This window comes from Callorhinchus milii, unplaced genomic scaffold (assembly GCF_018977255.1).
Source record: "Callorhinchus milii isolate IMCB2004 unplaced genomic scaffold, IMCB_Cmil_1.0 Scaffold2, whole genome shotgun sequence".
NCBI lineage: Eukaryota > Metazoa > Chordata > Chondrichthyes > Chimaeriformes > Callorhinchidae > Callorhinchus > Callorhinchus milii.
This window is the reverse complement of record NW_024704743.1, coordinates 63,558,539-63,585,868: the sequence shown is the minus strand read 5'-3', so window position 1 is coordinate 63,585,868 and position 27,330 is coordinate 63,558,539. Positions and strand designations below refer to the sequence as shown.

The 27,330-nt window shown below is 39.7% G+C and overlaps 1 protein-coding gene across 2 annotated transcripts in view; it reads left to right on the top strand.

The window, feature by feature from the left end:
• Positions 1-15,156, top strand: part of epb41l4b (erythrocyte membrane protein band 4.1 like 4B) — a 115,220-nt gene extending 100,064 nt beyond the window's left edge. For both annotated transcript variants that reach the window (XM_007897443.2, XM_042332530.1), the window contains exons 8-16: positions 6,467-6,554; positions 6,644-6,732; positions 6,839-6,908; positions 7,679-7,848; positions 7,941-8,050; positions 9,281-9,311; positions 10,211-10,244; positions 10,358-10,416; positions 11,715-15,156. In XM_007897443.2, the coding sequence (XP_007895634.1) occupies positions 6,467-6,554; positions 6,644-6,732; positions 6,839-6,908; positions 7,679-7,848; positions 7,941-8,050; positions 9,281-9,311; positions 10,211-10,244; positions 10,358-10,416; positions 11,715-11,865 (802 nt within the window). In that variant the 3' untranslated portion in view covers positions 11,866-15,156. The remainder of the gene's footprint in view (positions 1-6,466; positions 6,555-6,643; positions 6,733-6,838; positions 6,909-7,678; positions 7,849-7,940; positions 8,051-9,280; positions 9,312-10,210; positions 10,245-10,357; positions 10,417-11,714) is intronic.
• Positions 15,157-27,330: the final 12,174 nt, after the last annotated feature.

Sequence of the window (27,330 nt, the reverse complement as noted above, 5' to 3'; positions counted from 1 at the left end):
GGAGTCACATTGGCCACTCTCCAGTCCTCTGGCACCACTCCTGCGTCCAACGAGGATTGAAAAATTGTAGCCAAAGCCTCCACTATTTGTACCCATGCCTCCCATAGTAACTTTGGTTGCATCCCTGGGCAGTCAGGGATTTGGACCTGAACTGGGGGTCGAGAGGGTGGAGGGCAGGGAGGGTAGGAGGGTGGCCGAAGGTTCGGTCAAAGAGGAGGGTTTTGAGATTCGCCTTCAAGGAGGCAAGGGAGGGGCGAGGCGAAGGGGATGTGGCATGGAGTTCCATAGGGTGGGGGCAGAAAGGCTGAAGGCCCGGTCACTGATGGTGGGGTGGGTCGGACGGGGGGCGTGGATCAGGCCACAGCCTGCTGAGTGGAGGGAGCGGATAGGTTGATATGGGATCTGCAGGTCACAAAGATAAGGTGGGGCAAGACACCCCCTGTTGCGGGAGAGGACACGAGCTGCAGAGTTCTGGATGATCTGCAGCTTGGGGAGGGAAGAGTTGGGAAGGCCGACAAGCAGGGAGTTAGCGTAGTCGAGCCTAGATGTTATGAATGCATGGATGAGGGTTTTGGCAGCCTGAGGGGTGAGGCGGTGGTGAAGCCGGGCGATGTTGCGGAGGTGGGGTAAGGCAAAGCAGGTCATGGCACGGATGTGAGGTAGAAACCTTAAACTGTCCAGCGTTGTGGGACTTCACCCCAAAATTAAATGCACCATATAAATGTAAATTGATTTAGTATTGTATGATATATTTTGGTGCTAGTATTTGATCCCTTTCTGTTGGTGCATTAGCTTCGTGAATGGTTAAATTATTTTTGAGTTCATCTTATTGTTTCTCCAGCCCGCCCCCACCTCCCAAAAAAATTCTAATCTAAATTTTGTTAATGCAGTTCTGGTGATACATATCAGGTCAAAGAGGATGACCAATGCTTGTCTCCTCCTTTACTCTTCTCACACATTTGGAGAGGGAGAGAAAGCCTTTGGCTCATTGCTAACAGTTGAGGAATTAATAATTAAGTTATTAAGAAGACATGCATAAATAGTGAATTTCAGTGATTATAATTCCACCTGTTTAATACATTAATATCTCAAGACATTAGCAATACATTTGTAAGTGTTTTTCTGTGTTCAAGACAAAGTGGCAATGCTGGAAAGCTGAAGGGTTATTACCAAGTGTGGGCTCTACCTCCCTCAGATCAAACCTGGTGTAGTCAGATTGCAATGTAAACCTAACCCTTTCTACAGCAGAGTTAAAATTTCTATTTAGAGCCATAGAAATGTACAACACAGTAGGAGGTAATTCGGCCATATTATTTTTTCTTATCAGTGCTTACTCCTCCAAGAAGCCATCCATCCTAATCCCAAATCCCTGTAGCTTCTTCACTGCATTTCCCAAACCTAACATACCTAAACCTAAACATTCTTACTGGAATCTTTCAAATCACTTCTTTTTCCAGAAATGCATTCAGTTGCACATTTATACTGACTGCTTGAAAGCCCTTCCCTGTTAAGTGGTGCACAAGTCTAATAATAATTCTCGCAAAGTCTAATGTCCTTAATGTAGAGCAATTCGCTTGTTTGTTCCCCTCCCCTTATTTTTAAACTAATTTTTAAACTTGTATGTTTATGTCAGAAATTATCAATATACTGGACAATATGGCCAGATCAGTCTTACCCATTCCCCTCGTAATCCTGAAGACATCAATCAGGCTATCTCACATTCAGGTCAAGAGAACAAATCATTCAGAATCCTAAGACCTGTATCATTTTGTTTACTGCCCTCTGTACTCTCCCCATCAATGACAATAATATCCTCCCTAAGATTAATTTGTTTTTATTAATCTTCTCAAATAAATCTGCCCTCCATAGAGGATTGGAATGTATAGTCGCAGAGTTACAAATCAATTAGTCAGTCTCATCTGTTTGTGTTCCGAAGATGAGGTAACCAATGCTACATACTGTGCTCCAGATGGGGTCTGACCAACGCTTGTACAGTAACAATTGAACTCTTTTTTTCCTACCACAAAGCACTCTTTATCATTTTATACAGAGTAACCTCTAAATCTTTTATGATCAGCATTATGCATGCTGTTCCAATACTCACTCCCTTTTGGTGCCTTGCTCCAATACAAACTATTTTTCACATCGAAAGAGCAGGGAATTGCAATTAGAATAGCTGGCTCCATTGGGGAAGCTAGTACTGACAGACATAATGGGCTAAATGGCCTCTAAGTCTATGAATCATCAGAGCTGTATATAAGCACAGTAAAAAAAAAATCTAAATCCTTCTGAATCTGCATTCATTCACCCTTGTTATTTCCTTGTTATTGATTGCATTTATCCTTGTTATTTCCTTTGGACAAAACATGAAACTGTGGTCACATCTGCCTGTTCAAAAAAAAAGGATGTTTCTACTGGAGGCCTACCAACAACCCCCCAGATAAAATTAGTCATTCATTTTTATGGTTGATCGTGGCACATTGCTGCGTGCAAATTGTTTGCTGCATTCGCCTACAAAGTATAGTGACTATACATTATAGCAAATTCTTTGACGCCTTTGGCCTACAATTAATGTTAAACTTGCTGGTCAAGATTGTCCATCTCAAGCCTCTTTTAAACGATTGAGTTAAATTAGCTATTTTCTAATTCTCAACAATCTATTCCAAATTCAACAAACAGTGAAAACTATATTTAAAATAGCATTAATTTGAGTCCTCGTCTTTAAATCCTTGCATAGGGGCTATTAGTCTGGAACAGTTATTTTAATCTAACTGCAAAACATTGCAAATCTACTGTGCCTTCTTGCCCCAGAAATATAATCTTCATTTCTTAGTTGTACTGCCATAATAACTTTGACTTTCTGCTATGCTACACTAACAATTATAAAAGCATTGTTTGAGTTATGCAGGTGGAATTACTCTTGCTACGCAGAGCAGTTAGTGTGAAAGACATACCCCCTATGCAAAAAAAAGTGGAAATCCAGCCGACTGGGAAACTTCTAAGAAGCAACAAAGAAATACAAAGAATTTGATAAGAGGTGCAAAAAGGGAATATGAGAAAAATTTGCAAGGAATATCAAGAACAATAGTGAAAGTTTTTATAAATATTAAGAGAAAGAGAGTGGCAAAGGAGAATTTGGGCCCATTAAAGACAGATGTAGGTGAAACTATATTGAATAAGGAAATGGCAGGCTTGTTGAATGAATACTTTGCTTCCATTTTCACAGTAGAGGAAGATGACAAATTACCAGCAGTACAAGGGACCCTAAAATTAAGTCAAAGAGAAGTATTAAATGGATTTAAGATAAATTAAAACATCGTAATGGATAGTCAAAAGATAGACAAATCTCCAGGACCTGATGGACTTCATCCCAGAGTATTACAGAAGTAGGGAAGGAAATTACAGGTGCATTGGTCATAATTTTCCCAAACTCTCTACATTCGAGAATTGTGCTCTTGGATTGGAAAATTGCAAATGTCATTCCATTCTTGAGGGAGGGAGGGAGGGAGGGAAGGAGAGAGAAACCAGGTAAGTACAGAACTGTCAGCTTTATTTTAGCTGTGGGGAAGTTACTGGAATCTCTCACCAGGGCTAGAGCGACTGAGCACTTGGACAAGTATGAGCTAATCAAAGAGTCAGCATGGATTTGTGAAGGGTAGATCATGTCTGATGAATCTAATTGAATTTTTTGAGGAGGTCTCTGACTTGGTGGATAAGAGAGTGTCTGTAGTTGTCGTATACATGACTTTCAGAAGGCATTTGATAAGGTTCCGCACAAGAGGTTATTAGCAAAAATGGAATCGGAGGTAAATTTGCGAGGTGGCTTGGAAATTGGTTGGGAGGCAGGAAGCAAAGAGTAAGAATAAGAAGAATGTTCTCTGATTGGTGGGATGTGACAAGTGGTCTTCCCCAGAGGTCTGTACTAAATGACTTGGATGAAGAAATGGAGTTTTATATCAAAATTTGCAGATGACACAAAGTTAGGAGACACAGTAAATTGGGTAAATAGGAGCAGGAAGTTGCAAAGGGACTTAGACAGATTAAGTCAGTGGGCAAGACTGTGGCAGATGGAATTCAGTGCGGGGAAGTGTGAGGTCATTCACTACGATCCAAAAATAGCAAAACAGAATATTTTCTAAATGGTAAGAGAACTGTGGAGTTCTGTAGCTCAGTGGTTAGAGCACCCGCTTTGCAAGCGAGACACCTGGGTTCACTTCCCGGCAGGGCGAAACCTTGGGCTAGTTTCCTTACTCCACACGCCGTATAATAATCCCTCCAAACAAAACAATAATAAATTGGTCACTTCAATCTACGACTGTTTGTGTGACACTGCTGTGCGCAATTGGCTGCTGCATTTCTCTCACAAATATACAGTCAATTCACTTTACAGTCTATTCTGTGAAGCGCTTTGAGATGCCAAGAAGACGTGAAAAGCGCCATATCAAATGCAAGGATTATTATTATTATAACTGTGGAGGAGCAAAGGGATTTGGGTGTCCACGTACACAAATCACTAAAAACAAGCTCACAGATACAAAACGTTATCAAAAAGTGTATGGGATGTTGGCCTTTATCTCAAGGGGGCGAGAATTTTAAAGAAGAGGAAATGATGCTTCAACTGTATAGAGCCTTGTTCAGACCCAATTTGGAGTACTGGGTTCAATTTTGGGCACTGCACCTCAGAAAGAATATATTTGCTGTGTAGGGGGTGCACCACAGATTCACCAGAATGATATCAGGGCTTAAAAAGTTAAATTATGAGAACGGGTTGCATAAACTTGGTCTCTATTCCCTTGAGTTCAGAAGGTTGAGGGGTGATCTGATTAAAGTTTTCGTTCGATTGGGGAGATAGAGAGAAACTATTTCCTGTGCTGGGGGAATCCAGAACAGGGGGATATAATCTTAAAATTAGAGCTAGGCCATTTAAGAATGAAATCAGGAGGCAGTTTAACATCCAAAGGCCAGTGGAAATCTGGAACTCTCTTCCCCAAAAAGCTATGGATGCTGGATCCATTCACATTTTCAAGTCTGAGGAGGATAGATATTTGTTAGGTCAGGGTATTAAGGCTCATGGAGCAAAGGTGGGTAATTGGAATTGAGGTATAGATCAGCTATGATCTTATAGAATGGCGGAACAGGCTCGAGGGGCTGAATGGTCTTCTCTTGTTTCTATGTTTTTAATGACTTTGATGATAGGATGAGTGGGAAGACGATAGTGGACGTTCTACACAATGGATTAAATTATATTAGCTCTCTCATCACAACCCAAGTGACTATTTATATCAACAGGGGAAATAGATTCATGTTTCACTTTCAGTGCTGGTGATTCAATGTCACTTATTTTCAAAGTCGCTAAATCACCCAAACATTTCTTGCCTCAAGTTTCTTGTACAAATCCACACAGAATATTATCTGAAGAACAGTATTCTAGAATTTATGCATCTTGTGTCATATTTAAATCCTTAGAAAACAGCAAATTAAATCTAAACTGGGGAGCAGTGGTATACATGGAAATTATGCAACAATTGAATGTGACTAAATGAAATTGGTTTGGGGACGGTCTATGCAATGGATTAAATTACATTAGCTCTCTCATCACATCCAGGGTGGCTATTTATAGCAACTGGGGAAATAGATTCATGTTTCACTTTCAATGCTGATTCAAGATCACTTATTGTTGTTGGCAATGCATTTTGGTAACCAAGTAACTAGGAACTAGCAATAAAATTTGCAATAAAAAGCCTTTTTAAAATATTTCTTCCAATTTTTCTTTCTGGTGGGGCATTTACCTCAAGGCAGCCTTGTCCAAATAGGAAAGCCCAAAATACAGATTCTATAACATCTGATATCTATGGTTTCTGAGTTGCCCAAAGTGGGAATAATTCATTTCATGCAAAATGAGCATCTAACCTTCCCATCTTCACTTCTACGGAACTGTTTCCACTTTAGTGTAGAGTGCACAAGGGACATGATGAGTACTGATATAATAGTACATTAACTGATGCACAGCTTTTTATGGGGAATTGTAGTAGCTCCAGAGGAATTTGATCCAGAAACAGATAAGATCTTGCTGTGATATGAACTGAATCTATTTTTGTATTATTAGTTATTGGTAACAATGCAACTTATTCAGCCATACTAAGGTTTGAATACTAAGTTTGAATACTAAGCCATACTAAGGTTTGAATCTGCAGGCTGAGATCACTGAGTATTTCCTTAAACTGCTGTGGAGCTTTGTGAGATTTGTTTCCTCTGAGCCACTTCAAGAGATATTTGACTCTTTCTCTTCTTGATTCAATGAACTTAAACTCTCTCAGTGCATTGATTGGGATTTAAACTCAGAAGCCTTTGATTCAAAGTCTCAAACATTCAACCAACTAGGATTCTTGGGGAGAATTTGTCCTTGTTTCCTTTCAAAGCTCTAATTAGATGCGACAATGTTCTTAATTTTTTTATATATTCCTAGGGGAAGAAGCCCAGCACAAGCAGAATTGTGTTTCTTAAACAAAGCCAAGTGGCTAGAAATGTATGGAGTGGATATGCACACTGTAAAGGTAAGTTTAGTTGGAAGACATTTTTAAAAAATAAATTGTTAGTGGACTATGTGAAACCTAATCCCTTCTGTAATTGCTGTTCTCTATAGGGAAGAGACGGTTATGAGTATTCCCTTGGATTGACACCAACAGGCATCTTGGTCTTTGAAGGATCAAACAAAATAGGCCTGTTCTTTTGGTAAATGAATCTTTTGTTGTGTTTAAATTTAACGTTGTTTGAAAAGTGCATGCTGACAAAACTGTTTATTTTCCTGTGGACAAAGTGCTTTTTATGTTTTGTTTAGGCCTAAAATCACCCGCCTTGATTTCAAAAAGAACAAATTAACTCTTATTGTCGTGGAGGATGATGAGCAGGTGAGTAGCTCTTTGCCAGATCTGGGTAACAGTGCACAAGAACCCAGTTAGTTGAATCCTGCACAGGAATGATTCATTCTCTTGATGGCTAATAATAGTCCAAAATCAGACCTTTCTGGGTGATTTTAATCCTTTGCCAATGGTTAAATTTGATTCACAAAGCTCCCTTTTATGTTTTAAAATAAGTGAAATTTCTTAAAAAGTACAAAAAGATATTTTCACGAGCAGGTTTTCTGTAGCCTAACCCAACTGTTAGTGCAGTGGGCAGCATCAGTTGGTGCATTAAACTAGTTGGTGTAGTAGACTTGACTGTTGGTGCATTAGAGTGTGTTGAAGCATTGGTTTACACCCTTTATCTGAGCAACCACTCTGAAGGGAATGTAGTAGTAAGCTGTTGGCTCACAGGTAAGCAATGAAATCTGATGATAAATGGTTTTCAGCTCCGCCACTGTACCCCATCCATTGCACGAGCTGTTCCATTGGTGGAGGTCTAGAATCAAGTCATGTATCATGAGAGGCTGGTGCACAACATTGTAGAATAGGGCAACTTTAAGGAAGTTAAAGGTGAAATGCTACAGAAAAGTTCAGTGCATGTAATAGTTGGGTTGTAATGCATTCTTGTCAGCTGCATTGTCCAAAACATTTGTTGCTTTCAAAGTAGCTTTTCATTCGAAGCAAAATATTCCCAAGATATCAGGAAGGGCTTTCTCATCTCAACATCTTTTTCTCTTTCCCCTCCCTCCACCTATACCCCTCCCTTTTGACGAAAGGGTAGGGAACAGGAGCATACGTTTGTTTTCCGGCTAGATAATTCCAAAGCCTGTAAGCACTTGTGGAGATGTGCCGTGGAGAACCATGCCTTTTTCAGACTGCGAGCACCTACCCAAAGCAAAGCGGGGCGGTCGGATTTGATGCGTTTGGGTTCTCGCTTTAGGTTCAGGTACAGTTTCATGATGTACTGATTCTTTTGTTTCTCCTTTATCCTGTGTCCATAACACTGCTTCTGTAAAAGCAACCCATTCTTTATTTCAGTGGCAGGACTGAATATGAAGCAACACACAAGAGTAGATTACGTCGGGCGAGTACATTTGAAAGACGCCCGAGCAAACGCTACCCCTCACGGAGGCATTCCACAGTGAAAGGTATTGTGTGCCTGACCTCACTCCTTCCTTTTCTTTGCATTTAAATCTTACATTACAAAGAATTTTGCAATAATGATTCATTTTTTATTTAAAACTTTAAGAGCCTTCCAGTATTGTGACCATTTTCATAAGAATGAGGGGATTCCAGGGTTTGGGGGAAGAAGAGAAACTCTACATTGTTCATTCAAATAAATATATATATACATAATAAAAATATATGGATTGAATTTTCATTTAATATCAGGATGTTCTTCGTAGACTTGTGAATCGTGACGATTATATGAACCGTTATTGATGGGAACATTGATCATTTTGATTGCCAAGTACTACTTATTTCTTCGAGATTTGAGCAGCTTGTGAAACCATTTTGTCACACTTTCGATCACGAAAACTGATCAATTTGATGTGAAAGTGCCATGGGGCAGAATGAAACAAATAGACCAGAATCAAAGATTTGATTCTGCCTGACCTGTTGAGTGTTCCCAGTGACTTCTGTTTTTGTTTCAGAGTTCCAGCATCTGTGGTATTTTGCGTTTTGACAAAGATTTGATGGTTTGCTTCAAGGGTTCTGAACCAAGGCATAAGTGTCCATTAACAACAATTTACCTTTATTTAGCCACCCTCATGCAGGGAGGATAGTGTCCCAGAGCGCTTGATGTACAGATGTACATAAACACATGTAAATGTGCATTCTGAAGTGCCCTAGGGTCTATTACGGAGTACATGTTTGAGAGCAGATTGACATTTCTTCCACAGATATATGTACTTTGGATATGATGGGGTCCTTATGAGTTGTGATTTTATTGTCCCTGTGATTTTGTCAGGTCAGAAATCCTGTCTACTGACATTTTGATCCTGTGTCTACTTTCCCCTCCTGTTGAATAGTTTGGATGCATGTGAAGCATGGTCGAGTTTTGAGTAGACTTTAAAGAAGGGGCCCAGGTATCTCCCAAGCTACAGCAGGAAGCCCTACCTTACCCATTCCAATTTCATTTAGCGCATAGGGGCGTCTGCATGACCATCAAACGTGTCAATACATTTGCAATTCATAGTGTAACTTCAAAAGGTAGGAAGCCACTTCAGCATCTCAACACATTGTAATACACATTACCTTCTGCATTTAGTGGGCAGGTCTTCATACTAAGCCAGAATCAGGCACACAGAGTAGCACTGCGTTTGATATGCTTAATGATCTTGCCATCTACCAATTTACAATCTGTTTCTTTGCAGCTCCAAATCCAACGAAATATGGCCAATCCAGGTAGGATTTTTTTTCTTTCAAGAGAAACATTGTAGAGTTAATTTATCAGATCATTCCTTGGCCAGTCGCAGTTTACCAATGTTCTTAACACAGCACTGGGGTTAATTCAGCAACATAATGTTATTGCTTTGAATGGACTTGAATGAGCCAGAGAAGACATCTGTAAAACTGGTTGTTTTACTGAACAGTAATCTGAGTATCTGATATCCTGTTAACTGTCAACTGGAAATCCAATGCTACGGATCTGTTTTTACAGTTGTGACTATTGGAAATTACATTGGGCGGCCCACCTAAAGCACATCCAAGTATATTTAATTGATTTGAAAAATATCAAATTTCCACTGAATTTGACCAGACTATGTTTATCTGCAGTTTGTTTGTCTCATTTCTTATTTGCTGATTTTCAGATATGTTAGATTCCAGGTTAGGCTCTATTGACCTAATAAAGGTTGCGTGAACAAATTATAGATTTCAGACCTGGCTGAGTATTCTAAACAAACACATTGATAAATAATACTCATCACTGTGCATTTCTTTCCAATCCTGCAATTGCAAAATTAATATTTTGTATCGGCCCAACTCATGCAGGCTACAATTCCATGGATGTCAAATGTCCTCAAGTATTTCAACTAAGTGATTATTTTTCATGTGTGAGCCCAGATTGTCAGTGTCCATGAGCTAAGCAAATGTGAAGAGGCATTACAGCTGATCCTGATACTGACCTTGCCCAGTTTGAAATCCATTGTGTTTCACTGTGAATGTGGAGCTTAACTAGTGATATTGATAGGAACATGGACATTTGCAATCTCTATACCATGAGCACATTTGCTTACATACTGTTTGCATGTCATTAGCACTAGTTTTATTGATTCATTTTTTTGATTTTTTGTTTTTGGCAGTACACACAACAATCCTGAAATTCATGACTACCAGGTAAGAGTGGCATTTCTCAACGAACGGGCAAGCATGATGCTGGTAATATCCAGGTTACAGTTAGAAGTGGAAAGTCTGAAAATTATTGTAATTATCATCTTTGCTATTTTTAGGCTCCTTATATGTGTAACATTCCCGCGGTGCAGCAACACTGGCATCCCAGTAACATAAGGTAAGTAGCGTCCTGTTACCATTCAGTGCATTCAATAATAATAATAGACTAAAGATTAAAAGTAAGCTTTGAATATTTCCGATTTTATACCAAACAATGAATGACGTGGGATTGGAAAGCTAATTTGGGTGTGCATTGTATCAACATTATTTAAAATGTATAAAAATGTATAAAAGTATTGTGATAAAATAAAGGTTATCACATTTAGATGAATTTGCCTGTTATTTTCTAAGGCAATGGTGGGTAGATAATTTTAATTGGATTTCAAATCTTATTACATTGAATGCTAACATGCATCTAAGAGATTAGTATTGCTGCTATAAATGATCACTACAATGAACTACTAGAAATGATCACTATTATAAAACATTTTGCTAGCAGACCAAGCTTTTCCTTTTTGTATTGTGAATTAAACTTTCAGACCTGCTTACTGATGGATTAGTTTCTTTTTATAAGCTTTAGGAATGTTAAAGTGGTTACTGTAGTGATTGTAATATGCTGTTTCTGTTTTTGCTGGGTATTGTCTCCACTGCTATGTTGTTCAGAATCACATGGTGGAGGGCGATTTCATTTTCTGTGGTGTTACTGGGAACTCTTTGGTGGAGGGAACTGAGTGGATCAATACAGCTCACATGGTGCCTTCATTCCACTGTACAAACATCCTTCCTAATTCCTTAATGGTGTGCCTCTATGTGTGCATTACTTACTAAATCTGAGCTATTTAACATCATTGATGGTGATAGAAAACAATCTTTTTTTTAAACTTGTTGAAGTTGGAACTATTGAAGGAGCTGCAAAACCTAGTTACTTAACAAATGACTTCCTATTAAAAGTCAAACAGGAATTGATAAGAATGTGCAGATTTTAAGAAAAGAAAGTGGTGAATGTGGAATTGTTGGCGGTTTGAAGCTTTTGGGAGGGAATGTTCTTTATGAGCTGACTTTAAGCATGTCCCTGCATGTGCTGGAAATTTGCTTGGCACTGATCATTAAGTAATATAACAACAGTCTCATTCTGCAGATTGCTTGATGCATGACATTGTAATCTCTTGCTGTGCCACTTTCCCTTTGGACTGATTGTGGGTAGAAGGTAAACCCCACAGGAAGCTGTTTGCTTTGTCAAACAGCTCAATCACTATTTTTGCTGTCATTCCCATTTCATGCATTTCTTCCTTTGGCTGCTTTTTCTCTCTCTCTCTCTCTCTCTCTCTGCATGTCATTTGCTCAGTAATTTGCTGACGGTCCATATGTTATGTTAAAATCGCATTTCACTAACTGCTGACTGTGCACACGGTACAGGCCATCGCCCCATGACAACAGGCACAAACATTACAACCGGACACCATCAGCACCAGATGGCAGAAACGCAAGATATGTTCAAGAGCAGAACCTGAAGAACGTAGGAAGGAATCATAGCATTGATCACGATAAACTCATGACTGCACTTTGAGAAACTAGGAAAATACTTGTTCCTATTTACGATTTGAAACCATTCCCCCATTTCAGTTGCAGTCCAGCGTTATCTGTGGAGACAAGTAATTCAAAAGTGGGAAGACACTGGGAAAGCACATCGTCTTTTATCATTGGATGTACAATTCTCTGTAGACATTTCTACACACTAAAGATTCTCCTTCGTCTCCTCAGTGTATTGCACAGCGAACGTTTAGTATTTCTTTTGAAATATTAGCAGATGCTATGGTTTTTGTTTGACATGTGATGCATCATACAGAGTGACATGTTATGTTTGCCACAAATTAATGACCCATGTGCTGGTAGAAACAGGAGTTTGAGCAGGTTGAATATTTGCCAAAGTTGAGACTTTCTCCTGTGGTGAAAGCTTACAGTTTTGAGTAATAATTACATTCAATATATCTGTGAATTTGTGTGTGGGTATGGGGGGTAACCTCAAGATCACTATATTAGGTAAGTAGGGAGGGAGATGAGAGTAAGATCAGGTGACCTAATGGTGATTAGAATATGCTTATGCAGATTTGTTTTTGCCAATTGCTGGGTCTGTCTTCTTACATCATTTTATCTGAACTCTTGAGTTTTTCTCATCAGTTCAGATAGTGCAGATTGTGAGATCAGTAGCTGCTCTTCTATCACACTGCGAATGGGTGCATCACAACTATATCCTTTATGGGTATAATGACTGATGTGCTGCTGCAAGCTATGTGCTACCTATATTGTATCACTTCAGTCAATTTATTTTAGATTTGTTTTAACAACTGTATATTAGAGCTGTACTGGTTAATGAAAATATTTTTAAGTTAGTGAATTTCTTCCTCCTTCCAAACTTTCCCTGTACTGTACATCACATTTAATGAAGAGGCCAGGCAGGCAATCAGTGCCAGGGTAATGATGCTCTGTATCAACTACAGAGAGGTCCTGGGTGAGATTTTTCTGCTCATTTAAATCTTTTAAAAATGGCTACAGCAGTGATGGCCAACCCATGGCCCACAGGCCCACCAAACATTCACACTAGTCTAAGTGAGTCTGTTTTAAATCAATATTTTATTTCCAGTAGCTACTGAGTGTCAATGTTTATGGTGTGGCTATAAATCAAGAAATATTCAATCAAGAAAATTTATTTGGTTGGCCACTGCTCTACAAGCTTTCCTGATGGCTTAAAGGGTAACTTCAGTGCTGCAGGGTTAGGAAATGGATAAATCACTTGGGCTTTGTGCTACCATTTGCATTCCAACAACTCCAGCTAGAAAGTGGACATACTTCAGATGAGGATGGAATCAGCTATGTTATTCTCTTACTTTCTCGCCTTCCTACAGTCACTGAGTGAACTCTTAAGAGAAGAATGATCAGTTTGGTGGTGTGCTGCAAAGCCACTGGTGTCTGTGGCAGGTCCCTCGGTCAGAGTTTATGCCATCAGACAGGGGGAAAAAATTTAAAACAAGACATTTACTACCTCCCTGATGTTAGAGCTGAGATGAGCAGTTCAATGTGTGGAGCAGAGTGAGGACCTGTTCTGGTGCTTTGGGGGCATGGCACAGTGCATTGTGCAGAAGTTGTGTAGTGCTGGGTGGTAAGTGCACAATGCAGTGTTGTCTGTACCTTTTTTTTTAAAACTGTAGGCACAAGTACAGTACAGCAAGGAAACTACACTGAAGCAAGTGGGAACTGTGCATTATTCTGTTTTTAATTAAAATTGATTTTAGCCCACAAAAAATAATGAGCTAATCCATGATGCTGGTGTAGGACTGAGCCAAGCCCAGTTCTACCCAGATATTTGATCCAGTTGTTCTCTCTTATTCTTCTCTCCAAGTTAGTTTCAGTTCCAAATCCAGCACTGTAATACGTTTCCAGTCTTTTGAGCTGATAGGCAGGTTGCACAGTTGCCTACACAGTTTTATATACTTTTCATTGTAATGGTTTATTGTAATCAAATGTTTGCTACCATCACTAGTAGAATATTGAATTACACTAACTATTTTGCATAGCCTGGTTGTAGGATAAAGTCAAAGTATGCTGTCAACTGCATTGGTACCTGATAAAACTGACAAGAGTTACTCAAGAACGTTTAGGTGATTTGCTTTAGGAACATAACAACTGGTATCAAATGATCTTGAGATAATGGATAAACTTTTTTTAAAGAGAAAAATTTGCTAGCTTTTTAATTTGTTTATGGAGCAGCTTATTTTATTCATTTACATAAACATTTCCTTAACCATTGCTTTGTAAATATAAGACTGCTCCTTCACTCTCTTTCACTTTCACATATGTTCTTTTCAATCAGTAGAGTGTGATGAAACAAATTTTTCTAATGGTCCAAAAGCGTGATGTGTTTAAAAGCTCAAGGTGTCACTGAACATTAGACACTACAGTGAACAAATACAATACTATTCAAAGCAGAATTAGAAAATAGGTTCCAGTGCGTTGAGAGCCTGAAAAACATTCAATGTCAGCCCTTCAAAAAAAATTCTTCATAAAACCTGTCTCCGTGTTACATTCATGTGTTTTTATAGCAAAATGTTTCCACAATTTCAAAGCTTTATATGTGGGTATCCACCCACCCTGACCAGATTACATTAGAGGAGAGTGAATGACTGTCTAATCGTTAAGTGCAAGCTCAATCGACTGAACACATTTGATTTACTTCTCTTCCATTCTTCATCTTCATAAACATTACTCAAAACTGAACACCAATCATCACCAGATTTTCGCCAGGGCACACTGGCATACATTCATTTACTCTTCCACGAACCATCCAGTCCTAATCGTTTGTTGAGGCTCATGGATATAGCCTCTTAATTTTCCTCATTCTTTAATTGTGCTTGTGCTGACTGGAGAGGGCACAAAGCAGGCCAGTGGCTTTTAATGAATGTAACTTTCCTGCTAGCATATTTTTAAATATGAACCAAATGTATTTTTTCTTTATAAAGGGAGAGATAATTTCTGGAGTTTGATGTGTAAATCCAGTGGACAAAAAACATTTTATGGTCTTAGATTTAAGTCTAAAAATTTAATGTGGTGCAGAATTGGAAAATTCTGTGTAGAATTACAATTTTATGAAAGTTGAGACTTGAGAGCATTATCAATTATGTGCTTATGGTGTAGATGCTACATGGTGAATCATTGATCTGTGTTGAATTAATTACTATGTATACTATTGATGGGTTTATTTTTTAGTTTTTGAGGGCATAGTGTTATGAATCTAGCCAGCACAAACAAGTCACTGTATGCATAAATCTAATGAATAAAATAGATAATTATGTAGCAAAACAAATTCTGTACATCACGATTCATTTTCTGCAAACTAGAAATTGTACATCAAACTAGCAGAAGTTTGGATAGTCTTGTAAACATTGAGGGAAGTCATGTTTACAGCCACCTAGAAACTCTGGAACTCCCTGCCTCAATCTCTCCAGTTAAGCCCCTCCTTAACCAACTTAAGCACCAGCTTTCCTTTTTGACCATGTCTACGGTCACCTCACCTTTCTCTTCGGCTTGGCGTAAATGATTTCAAGAAGGGTGCTATATACATTAAATTCATGTTGTTACCATCCAAAATATGCAATGCAATACAAAATTACATTTGTATAGCGTCTTTCAGCTCGGGAGACAATGAAAGTCTTTATTTCTTCCCACGAATAATGACTTCTCCATTCCACCCAATTGACCTCATTCCTTACAGAATACCCACCCTACCATCTTTATGTGTCATCAATCTGTTTCTTAAGTGAGGCCAGTATCCTTCAGGGTCCTCATCACCCCTTCTGCTAATCTGTTTGTTATCAATTGTCCATTGTGTGTGGAAAAAAAATACTTCTGTCTTAAAATATTTCTTTCCTAGCCTGAGTCTGTATGTTTAGTCCTACTGCTTAAGTATGTGTGAAAATTTGGTCCTGACTTTGCCTCATGTAGAATCTTGGATATCTCTGTAAAGTTACCTCTGTAAGCTCTCCTCCGTGACAGCGACTAAAAAGTCCTGAAAGGCCAAGTTCATGTTCATCCTTCTAACACTGGGGATCATCTTCATTGTTCTCCTGTGCACTGATTTAGAGCCCGATTTCCTTCTGTCATGACGACGAGAACAATTTGCAGTATGTTACTAGGGAACTGTACAACTTGAGGTTATCTTGTTAGGATCTGAATGCAGTTGATTTGGCAATATAGTGCAGCATCCCATTTGCCTCATCGCTACCTTGCAATGTTTGAATGTGACGAGCAGTGAAATCAACTTGCAGACCGAGGTCTCGTTTACAACAATAATTTACATGGTACTCTTCGTGTAGAATAATGTATCAGATTTCTTTCAACTTCCCCTTGGCAATCTCTTTCCCATCCGTGAAGTACATGTTTGCAGGGCTATGGGGAGAGAGCAGGGGAGAGGAATTGATTTGGATAACTGCATTCAAAAAGAGCTGGCACAGACACGATGGGCCGAATGGCCTCCTTCTGTGCTGTATGATTCTGTGTGCCTATTTGCATTTCCTACCTGCAGTTCATTAGTACTGCTAATGAAACATTACGACATGTTAATGTTGGGAAGAACCCAGAATCATAGAAAATTATAACACAGAGAACGGCAATTTGTCTGTGCTGACTCTTTTAAAGAGCAATCCTTTCAATTCCTGCCCTTTCCCTATACCCCTGTAGTTTACTCCTTTTTAGATATCTATCCCCATGTACAGTGAGACATTTTGATATTAAAAATGTACCACATTTGAAATACTTCAGAACTCAATAAGCACCAATTCAGATGTTTTAATGGATTTTCAATGAGATTGTTGAGTACATGCACAGAATAGAGATAGCGTAGAGTGGCACATATTGTTGGTGCTTTGCTACTTGACACTGTGGCAAACTGAGAAATGTGTGTCTTGTTCGTTCATGATTGTTTGTGAGACATTACTTTGTGCAAATGGCTCCTGTGTTTGCCTACAACAACAACAATATCAAAATGACACTTGTATAGAACCTTTCATGTCGGTAGAGCATCCCAAGGCGATGGACAATTAGTATTTTGGACCCGAGCTAGGGGTTGGGATCAGGGTGGATAGAGAGCAGGGAGGGAAAGAAGATGACCGAAGACACGGTCGAAGAGGAGGGTCTTGAGACAGGGTCTTGAAGGAGGAAAGGGAGGGGACAACGCAGAGGGACTGTGGGATGGAGTTCCAGATGGTGGGGGCAGAGTGGCTGAAGGCCTGCCCACTAATTTTGTGGCGGGCAAAGTGAAGGACGTGAAGCAGGCTGGAGCCCGCTGAGTGGAGGTAGTGGGCAGGTTGGTAGGGGTTAGGAGGTTGCAGAGGTAGGGGGGAGCAAGGGCATTGAAGGCTTTGAAGGTAAGGACCAGAATCTTGAACTGTATCCTATGTGTCACAGGAAGCCAGTGGAGTCGGGCGAGGATGGGGTTGAAAGGGTTGTGGAGCCTGGTGCAGGCTGCAAAATTCTGGATAATCTGCAGCTTATGGAGGGAGGAGTTGGGGATCAAGCCTGGATGTTATGAATGTGTGTATAAGAGTCTTGGCAGCCTGTGGTGTGATGCAGTGCGGAGGTGGGGAAAGGCAGAGCGGGTCATAGCACGGATGTGGGGTAGAAAGGATAGTTGAGGGTCAAACAAGACGCCAAGGTTCTGGACTGGCTTAGTGAGGTGGAGTGTGCAACCATGGATGGTGATGCTGTCAGCGCCTGAGGTGGGGAGGTGCTGACGGGAGCCATTCAGGAGAGTTTTAATCGTGTTGACGTTCAACTGAAGAAAGTTAGCTCTCATCCAGGACTTGATGTCTGACAGAATCTACTTTACAGAATAGAGAATGTCTTTTGAAGTGCTGAGACATCCTCCTGATGTGAACGGTGCTGTGTCAAATGCAAGAATAAACCATTGTCTGCCTTGTGTGCTTTAAAACCAAGCACTACTGCAGTGTAGGACTTGTTCTGGGTACATGGAGTAATGGGAAACTGTCCACCTCAGCTGGCATGTTGCTCAGTTCATTGATGTGTGCATACATGCAATACTCTCTCTCTTTGCTTTCAGAAAAAGACTATTTAGTCCATTGTCACTTTATAATCGATGCTAAAGAATACTACGTTTTCTTGAAGTTTTCTGAATGCTGGAGATGTTGGGATAAGTCTGCGTTTTCTGGTAGAATTTAACTTTAGAAAAACGTATTTCTTAAAGCAACTAAAACTCTCTGAAGCTAATATCGATCTGTGTACAGTTGAAGATCTAGTGGTTATAGAGATGCTAATGAAATGAAAGTACTTTCCTTTTCAGTTCAAAGTTCCTGACCTTAATATTAATTGATTCATCTTGGTGTAGGTCAAACTAAGAAGGTATTCTATTGTAGTACCAAAAACGTTTGACATATTGGCATCTATTATAATAATAATAATAATAATAATCCTTGCATTTGATATAGCGCTTTTCACGTCAGGAGGACGTCCCAAAGCGCTTCACAGAACACACTGTAAAGTGAATTGACTGTATATTTGTGGGCGAACGCAGCAGCCAGTTGCGCACAGCAATGTCCCACAAACAGTCGTAGATTGAAAATGACCAATTTTTATTATTGTTTTTGGTTTTTGGAGGGATTATTATTAGGTGTGTGGAGTAAGGAAACTTGCCCAAGGTTTCGCCCTGCCTGGAATTGAACTCAGGTCTCTCGCTTGCAAAGCGAGTGCTCTAACCACTGAGCTACAGGACTCCACATGTGTGTAAGTAAACGAGTATATTATGCACCTTGTGTAAATCCATGTGTACAGAGAATTTGCAGCTGCCCTGAGGATGTATTTATTAACGAATGAAAACGATATGTTAAATTATATAACAGATCTTTTCACAAAATAATTACGTAATTAACAGCACTTGCATTTCCTTTTTAACTAGTGCATTTACTCATAATTTACCCACGGTATATAATAGACCTCATACTTTGTAAGCAGGTTGGAGCTCACAATACTGCAGCTCCCTCCACTCCCGCAGCAATATTTTTGTAAATCTTAAACTTTACACGATGAACTCTCAGAATTTCCAGTATATTATTTTTGACTAAGGTAAGTTGTAAATTTCTTGATACTGAAGCTGTTTGAAAGGATAAACTTGGTGACGGACAAGAGCAGTTAAGTTAGCAGGTGCTTTCAGGGCCTTCTTTATCACCACTGAGAAGGAATAATCGATGCCCCGAATAATCAGTTGTCTGCCCCTTGAGCAAGTCCCATCAACGAGTCAGATTGACTAGGCTGTAATCCGCAGTGCCCTGGAACCCTGTGCACAAGTCTGGCTCAGGAACTTACCTACCGAGGCCGCCACAGAGGATTGGCTTGATTCCGACATTTCTTTGCCAAGCACATCACCTTGGAGCCAGCTCCAAGTGAGACACTGCCTCCCTCTGCTAATAATTCCGACAGAAGCCTGCTAAATGTTTATTTTATGAATTCCATATTTTCATCACTTTAGAAAGGCCCACACAACGTGGAATCTGTTAATATTCTGAAGATAGGGATGTGAAAGCTTTTAATGCCATTTTGAGCTCATATTTTGCTTCCCTAACAAAGTGGTATTGTACCCTACGTAAACAACTGATATAAATATGTAATTCATCTGTAGAATTTAAAGATACATAAAGATAAAGATGAACCATGTTGAAAGAATCACTGTTTTGTCACCATTTAGTGCCTACTGAGCTGCAACATAACAATATGTAAATATTTTTGCGGCTCTTTGGGGTTAAACTGCTAAGGACATTACTAAAGTGGAACAGAATATCGGGAGATCGCGGCAACCAATAAATTATCTGTTTTGATGCTGCTCTAAGCACCTTCAGATATTGGAAGTAAACATTAAAGAGAGAAAGACGATTAAACTTAAAATCCTTATTAAACACTAATGTGCAGCACTCTGCAGATACAAGACCTGATTTATAATGGCGTGTTTAACTCCTACCTAATGAGAGAAGCAAAATGCGAGCAAAACCATAGAAACGTACAGCACAGAGGAGGCCATTGGGATTTTCATACCTGTGCTGGCTCTGATACAGCAATCTGTTTAGTTGCATTCTCTTGCCTTTTCCATATACCCTATTAGAAAGTTAACAATTGTTAAGAGGAGACCAGAAAAGATACAAATGTCAGGAAAGGGAAGGATTTGGAATTTCAAAGCGTCCTGGGTGAAGGGTTTTGCATAGCGAAGGAGAGAAAATGAACAAAAATGAATGAAACATCAGGCCAAAGGAGCGTCTGAGGTGACTGGATCCTTAAGCTTTATGTAATTATGGGTTCACTTAGAATTGCACTGCTATAGTGATCAAGGAGGCTCAGCTTCCTTTATCACATCATGTACCCTTAATGAGTTGAAACTGCATAACACTTACCTAAGATTGCGTTAATGCTGCGTACTTAAATTGTGAGGAAATTATTTCACAGATAATGATGTCTAGGACGTTCCTGAGTGGGGCATCCTTCTCTACTATCCAATTAATTTTGCTCTTAAAAGGTTACAGGACTGCGATTTTCAATTTATTTTCTTTAAAATGTAACCTTCATTAGCAGTTTTAGAAGTTGCATTAATAGTGGACGGAGGGGGGGAGGTGATTTTGAGTTTCTAGGTATCCAGCAGCTTCTGCATTAATGTCTTTATTAATTTTGCATGCCTCCTGCCAGTAACAGTCAGGTGATGCTTGTTGCATCTGATTCACAAAGCATAGTACCACTTTCAATAAAGTAAAGCTTAATGACAGCATACCTGGGACCATGCAGTAGTCTTAAATAAATATATATGCTTGGTTTGATATTGTACCTTGTCTCCAAATATGTTCAAAGCATTTCCCACAATGAGCTGCTTTGAAGTATCATGTCTTTTGTAACAGGCAAATGGAGCAACTAATCTGCACAACAATTCCCCCACAAATTTAGTCCAACATAATTGAAATCTTGGTCATCGTGCACTAGAATTAGTAAAACATACTAGATTCTTTTTAAAATCACTTCATAGGTGTTTGTGGGACATTGCTATGCGTTGCCTTGTTTGCACCAAATGCAATCAATGCAGTTTATTGAAAAATCCTGTGAAGGGCTTTGAGATGTTTCAACGTAATAAGATACTTTATTAAATGTTTTATTACTAATGTATCTGTAGTGAATGTTGTAACATACAAAACAAGAGATATGCTTTTAAAAATTCATTATTGGGACTAGAAACTGTCTAGAATACAGTTCTTGAATACCTTTTTTGATCTCCATATTTCAAAAAGTCTATTCACGAGCTTGAAATGGAGAGCTACAAAATTCATCACAGAATGAGCTGTGGGTATAGAGCTGTGTGTGAAATGCATTATTTTTAGAAAAATTCAAGTTGCAAATTTAGGAAACCAAATGCAAGAAATCAGTTTAGTAAGGTAGCAGCCAACCAAAAAGAAGCTTTTTCTGGGAGAAAAATTAACTGCAAGGATTATCATTATTTTAAAAAAAACAATTGACTGCAGCATTTCACCCAAAAAATACTCATTCAATCCAGTTTACAATATATTCTGTGAAGCGCTTTGAGAAGTCTCAAAGTCGTGATAAGGTGCTATATCAAATGCAAGGATTATTCTTATGAACCACAGTTTCATGTAATTACCAAGACACTTCCTGAGATTGAAGATGGTGTTGGCAACCACATATGTTGATTTTGGTGAATTTACAACTTTACAATAAAATCCAAACTCAAATGCTACTAGGTTATCTTTGTGAGAGTTCATTCAGGTTTTCAACTAATTTCAACAAAATTAGGTGTCATCAACATTCTCGAAATATCACAGAAAGCTGGGAGTAAAACTCTGAGAAAACTCAAAATTTCTACTGATCACTAACTCCAATTACATCTACCCAAAGACAGAATATTGTTACTCACTTTGCCATTCTGCAAAATGTCATTCTGCAAAGAAAAAAAGCCTAAGGCCTTTGCTCCTGAGATCTGTGCAGACCAAACTATAGAGGACCACTAGACTTGATCAGCATGGTACACTGTATTACATAGTTCATTCACTAATAGTTAAATGTTGTCAGCTGGTGGAGTCCCTTTTAAAACTATAATAAGGCAGCATATGAAGCAGAGTGTTAGTTCAAAGCTTCAAGAACTGCTGCAGTAGTAGCTTAGGTTTTGTGCCAGAAATAAGATAATCGGGCTTAATTTCCATTGTTTCTTAATAGGATTCCTTAATAAGGAATCTCATTGGAATTCCTGTCGACCCACAGGAAGCCTGCCCTGGGAGCAAGTGATAAAGACGCAGGTCAGCACAATGCAATTCTGGAATTTGCATGACTCGATCCTTGATAAGGAATCTGATTAAGAAATTTTGTACTCGAGGATGTTGTACCCGAGGATGCAGCTTCAACAACTCACAACTCTGTTTTGTGTGCCCCACTCCCCCCTCTGTGTCAGCATCATTGGCCAAGGCTTCAGCAACTGGGCCCCAACATCTGAAATTCTTTCTTCCCTGCAGCACATCCCCAGCACTGTATTAGTCAGCCGAGATTGTGAGTTCAAAGTCCCAATATGAGGTTTGAACTGACTCAGAGACAAAAGTGCTACCCGCTAAGCTAGGCAAATGCAAGGTGTTGTTGAACACTACAGCAATCAAATATCATTCATCCACACTTTCATTACGTCCAGGCTTGACTATGTGAACTCCCTCCTTGTCAGACTGCCCAGGTTTTCCCTCCACAAGCTGCAGATAATTCAGAACGCTGCAGCTCGTGTCCTCTCCCACTTCATGTGCCAATCACCCTCATCCTTGCCAGGCTTCACTGGCTCCCATCTCCCAGAGGTTTGAGTTCAAGACCCTTGTCCTCACTTTTAAAGCCATCGACGGTCTTACTCCACCCTACCTCTTTGACATCACCACCCTGTCTGCTCTCTGTGCTCCGCAGGTACTGGCTTGCTCCACATCCCCCGCACTGCCTGCTCCACTATTGGCAATTGGACCTTCAGCTTTTCTGCCCACACCCCCTGGAACTCCATCCTGGGGCCCTTCCACCTTGCCAGCTCCCTTTCCTCCTTCAAGGCCCTCCATCCCCCCTTGACCTCCTCCCCTCTCTGATCCCACAGCTGGGATGCAAACCTCCCATTGCCCGGCACCTTGGGATGTCCTGCCAACGTGAAAGGTGCTATATAAATGTAATTTGTTGTTGTTATCAACTTGTTTATTCAGTTCAAAATGCATGGCCATCTTTTGTCTCAGGCTACGTGAAAGTAATTGCAACACAAACAACAACAACTTGCATTTATATAAAGTCAAACCTGTAAAGGCAACAGGTTTAACTGGTGGTATTCAGCGATCACCTGCGGTCAACAATCCCCCTGGAACACCTCTATTCAGCAACCAGCTGTCTACTGCAATCAATGGCCCATTTTTAAGCCCTGTTTGGTATACAGACAGAGGCCAGTTGAATTTACGTGTTCAGTAATGCATTATCAATTTCCACGAGCCCATGTGTATACTCCCGCTAGACTCCTAGTGCATTTACCAACACCGCACTGAGCACCTCACATGATGCCCACAGCTTCCCACCTCAATGGTGAGGCGGTATTGGCAAATGTGTTTGGAATCTAGCAGGAGGCTACACGCGGGCCCACAGAAAATTTTGGTCCGCAGTAATTTCAAAAAAATGTTGGGGCCCAGTCAACGAACCAAGGAAGCCTTACTGAAAGGCCACTGGTACCTCAGGCCATTTTGGTCCAGTCCCCTGAGTCGTTGTTAAAAACAAGCTTGACTGTTATGCCCTTCGTGTAGAATAACATCTCAGAGCACTTAACTAGGTGCTTCTTTAGTGAATATTGTCTTTTTATTAAAAGTCTTATGTTAAAGGCCAAGTGTGGGATGCTATATTCACCGTTAAGTTTTTTTTCCCAGCCATTATATCTTTTTTAGATAGACAATGTATCTATTCCTACTGGATATTCCAGTCGGAATAGATACATCAAGCTTAAACTTAGTGTCCGTACCTATAAGCTTCACTTGGCTCTGTTGAACAGTGTGGCATTATTACTTTCTTTTGAGGACTCTGCTTCCACCTCCGTCTCCAGCAAAGAATTTACTGCATAGATACTCAGAAAGAGAACACATTTTCTAGTTTTGGTTGCAAATCTCTGGGGCATGAGAAAACAGACGTGGTTGTCTCTCAAAAATAAAAGCTAATGCAGTTCACACATCATTCCACTCCATTGGAGAGCTTCCTGACTGCTAACTACAGAATATATATACAGGGTGACCAAAACGTCATGATATCTACTCCATTATCTAATATATATATATATCACGATTTCTTTGAGACTTATTAGACATTGTGATGGTATTACAACTTTTTGGTCACCCAGTATATCCCCATCAGTACTTTCAAAAACATGACAGGAAACTTAATGATGTCTCTGATGAGGAGTGGGTGGATGATGGGAGGAAGCTCAATCAAACCACATCCTTAAAAGATCAGAAGAGACGCAATTACAATTCCTTTACGGGACATCAAGCTCTCTTGTTCATCAATTACCTCCAGCTATTGGAAAGAATGGAGGAGCATTTATCTTCTGTATCAGACTGTTGGGATCGTGACCATTTAATCTGTTAATTTACTCTACCAATTCTCTTTCCCCTACAACCCCCCCCCCCCCCCCCAATCCCAGCCCATGTTCCAAAAGCATTTGATTCTTTTTCCTTCTATTGGGTACAGTTTTAGTTTCATGGGTACTGAGTGACATCTGGTATGTAGTCCATTGAGCCATTGCTTGTGTATGATTGCTGGAGGGCGGTTCGACTGTTGGCAAACAATTCTCATAAGAATTAAGGATGTGGATTCTCAAATTACAAATTGATTAGCGCCTTTCACGTCAGGATGATGTCCCAAGGTGCTGATAGTCAGGGATCCGCACCCGAGCTGGTGGTTGGGATCAGGAGTATTGGTGGGCCGCGAGGGTAGGGGTAGGAGGGTAACCAAAGGCACAGTGGAAGAGGAGGGTCTTGAGAACTATGTATACCTTTTAGCAGGGGCTTTGAATGATAATCATAGCAAAAACCTTGACTGTTTTTCTCTCCTGTAACTCCAGGGATCCAATTGTACTGCTGAAACTGTTGATCTGGCTGAGATCAGTTAATTTAAAATCCAGATTAGCACCTTTCTGATCTTTATTATACTAAAGAGCCTTGTGCCGTAACAACAACAACTTGCATTGTTATAGTGCCCTTCATGCAGGATAGCATCCCGGAGTGTTTGATAGTGGCGGAGTCTTAACAAAGAGCTGGGGGAAAGGGAGGGGGAGGTGACCATAAGCACGATTAAAAAGGAAGGTCTTTAGGCAGGACTTGAAAGTGGGAAGGGAAAGGGCAAGGTGGAGGTATTGAGGGAGAGCATGAAGGGATTTGAAAACAAGTGCCTCAAAGTGCTTCACAGAATTTTTTAAAAGTATTTGTATATTCATTGGCAAATACATTTGCGCACAGCATTGTCGCACAAATGGCCGTGAAGTGAATGGGCAATTCATTATCTGGGGGATTGTTTAATAATAATCCTTACATTTGATATAGCACTTGTATCAGGAGGACGTCTCAAATTGCTTCACAGGATTTACTGTATATCACTTTAAACCACTTTACAATATATCCTGTAAAGTGCTTTGAGACATTTTGACAACATAATAGTTTAATATCTCATCTAACAATGTAGCACACCTTGGGCACTGCACTGACATTTTATCCTGGAGTTCAAAGTCCTGCTGCGAGTCTTCTTGAATCACATACCTGCCAACTCTACGGGCTTTCCCTGTCGACTAAGGGTTTTTACATCTATGGGTTTACAAATTTAGAGAGGGTAAGGGTAGGAAGGTGGTGCAGTTGAAGAAGAGGGTCTTGAGACGTGCCTTGAAGGAGGCAAGAGAGGTAGCGAGGTGAAGGGACTGTGGGATGGAGTTCCAAAGGGTGGGGGACAGAGGCTAATGGCCCGACAGTCGTTGGTGCAGTGGGCTGGGCGGGGGAAGTTATAGAGTTAGTAGGTCACAATCTAAGCTCAACAGTCTAAGGGAAGCAGATATCGCGCTAGTTTTTAAAATACAGCTCTTCTGATAACCACGGCTAAACCAATCCTTGTTGAGCTGTGGGCGTCATGTGGGCTTGTGGAGTTTGAAAATGCAGAGTGGATTTTTAGCGTACGGAATAATTTAAAATTGAAAGAAGAATGAGCACATTAAATTAAACATGTTATTTGTTTGATATTTTTATGTTATAGTTATATATATATAACGTTTTTATATTTTTATAGTTATATATATATAAATATAGTGGTTTGGGGGTACATTTCAGTAAAGAATTCTATAACATGTTTTTTAGTTATTAAGTTTTTAAGTAACAAAAAATCGCTTGGAAGAAATGCTACAGAAAATCTGCTTTTTACTTCTGATAAGTTTTTTTTGAGAGGCACTTAACTGGGTTAATATTAATGCTGCTAAAATCTCCTGTTTTTTAAACAAATCTGCAGGTTTTTTTCTGAACATCTACTGCTTTTTTTCCTCTGCAAGGTTTTCAGGTATGTATCACGTGCAAGTATTATTATCAAGTGTAGTGACTGCATTTTGTAGGTAGACACAGCAGTCAATCAGCATACAGCAATGTCCCACAACCAGCCATGAAGTGAATGACTAATTTTATCCAACGGGTTGTTGGCTAAGGTTTAACTGGGTTAAACGTCCCTTTTTTTTCTGAATAGTGCCATTGGATTTTTAACGTCCATTGAACAATGGGATCCTAGTTTAATATCTCATCTAACAATGTAGCACACCACCAGCACTACAGTGAAGTGTTGTTCTACAACAACAACTTGCACTTATATATCGCCCTCAACGCAGGGTAGTGTCTCAGAGCGCTTATTCTAGACGGTTGAGTTCAAAGTCCCGATGTGAGGCTTGGACCCAGAACCCCTCACTCGGAGACAAGACAGCTACCAACTAAGCCAGGCAGATGCACTGTTGGCCAGGACCCTGAGAGAAACTCCTTTTCCCTTTGTGAATAGTGTCACGCAGTCTTTAAAATCCACATTAATAGGCAGACAGATCATTTTGTAAACCTGTAGTGTAATTTTTCAAATATAATATTGAACAAATGTTGGAAATGTGAAGGAGAAATAAGTAATAAAAAAAATGTTTACCATGAAAAAACAACATAAGATTGGTGATGTATAGCTCTGTAGGATAGAGAAATGTTTAACAGAATAGTATAATAAGTGATGAAAAAAATTACTTAGTTACAGTATGGAAATAAGCCAATCTGCCCAACTCGTCCATGCAAACATGAACAGTTAATTTTGAAGAACCCAGATATGGTGGAAGAAAGCAACCGAGTTTGGAACTATAAATACTGAAGCTGTAAATCTATTGCATCTTCACAACCTACAGAGTATATTCATAGAAGATACTGAAAAATTAAGTTAAAAAGTC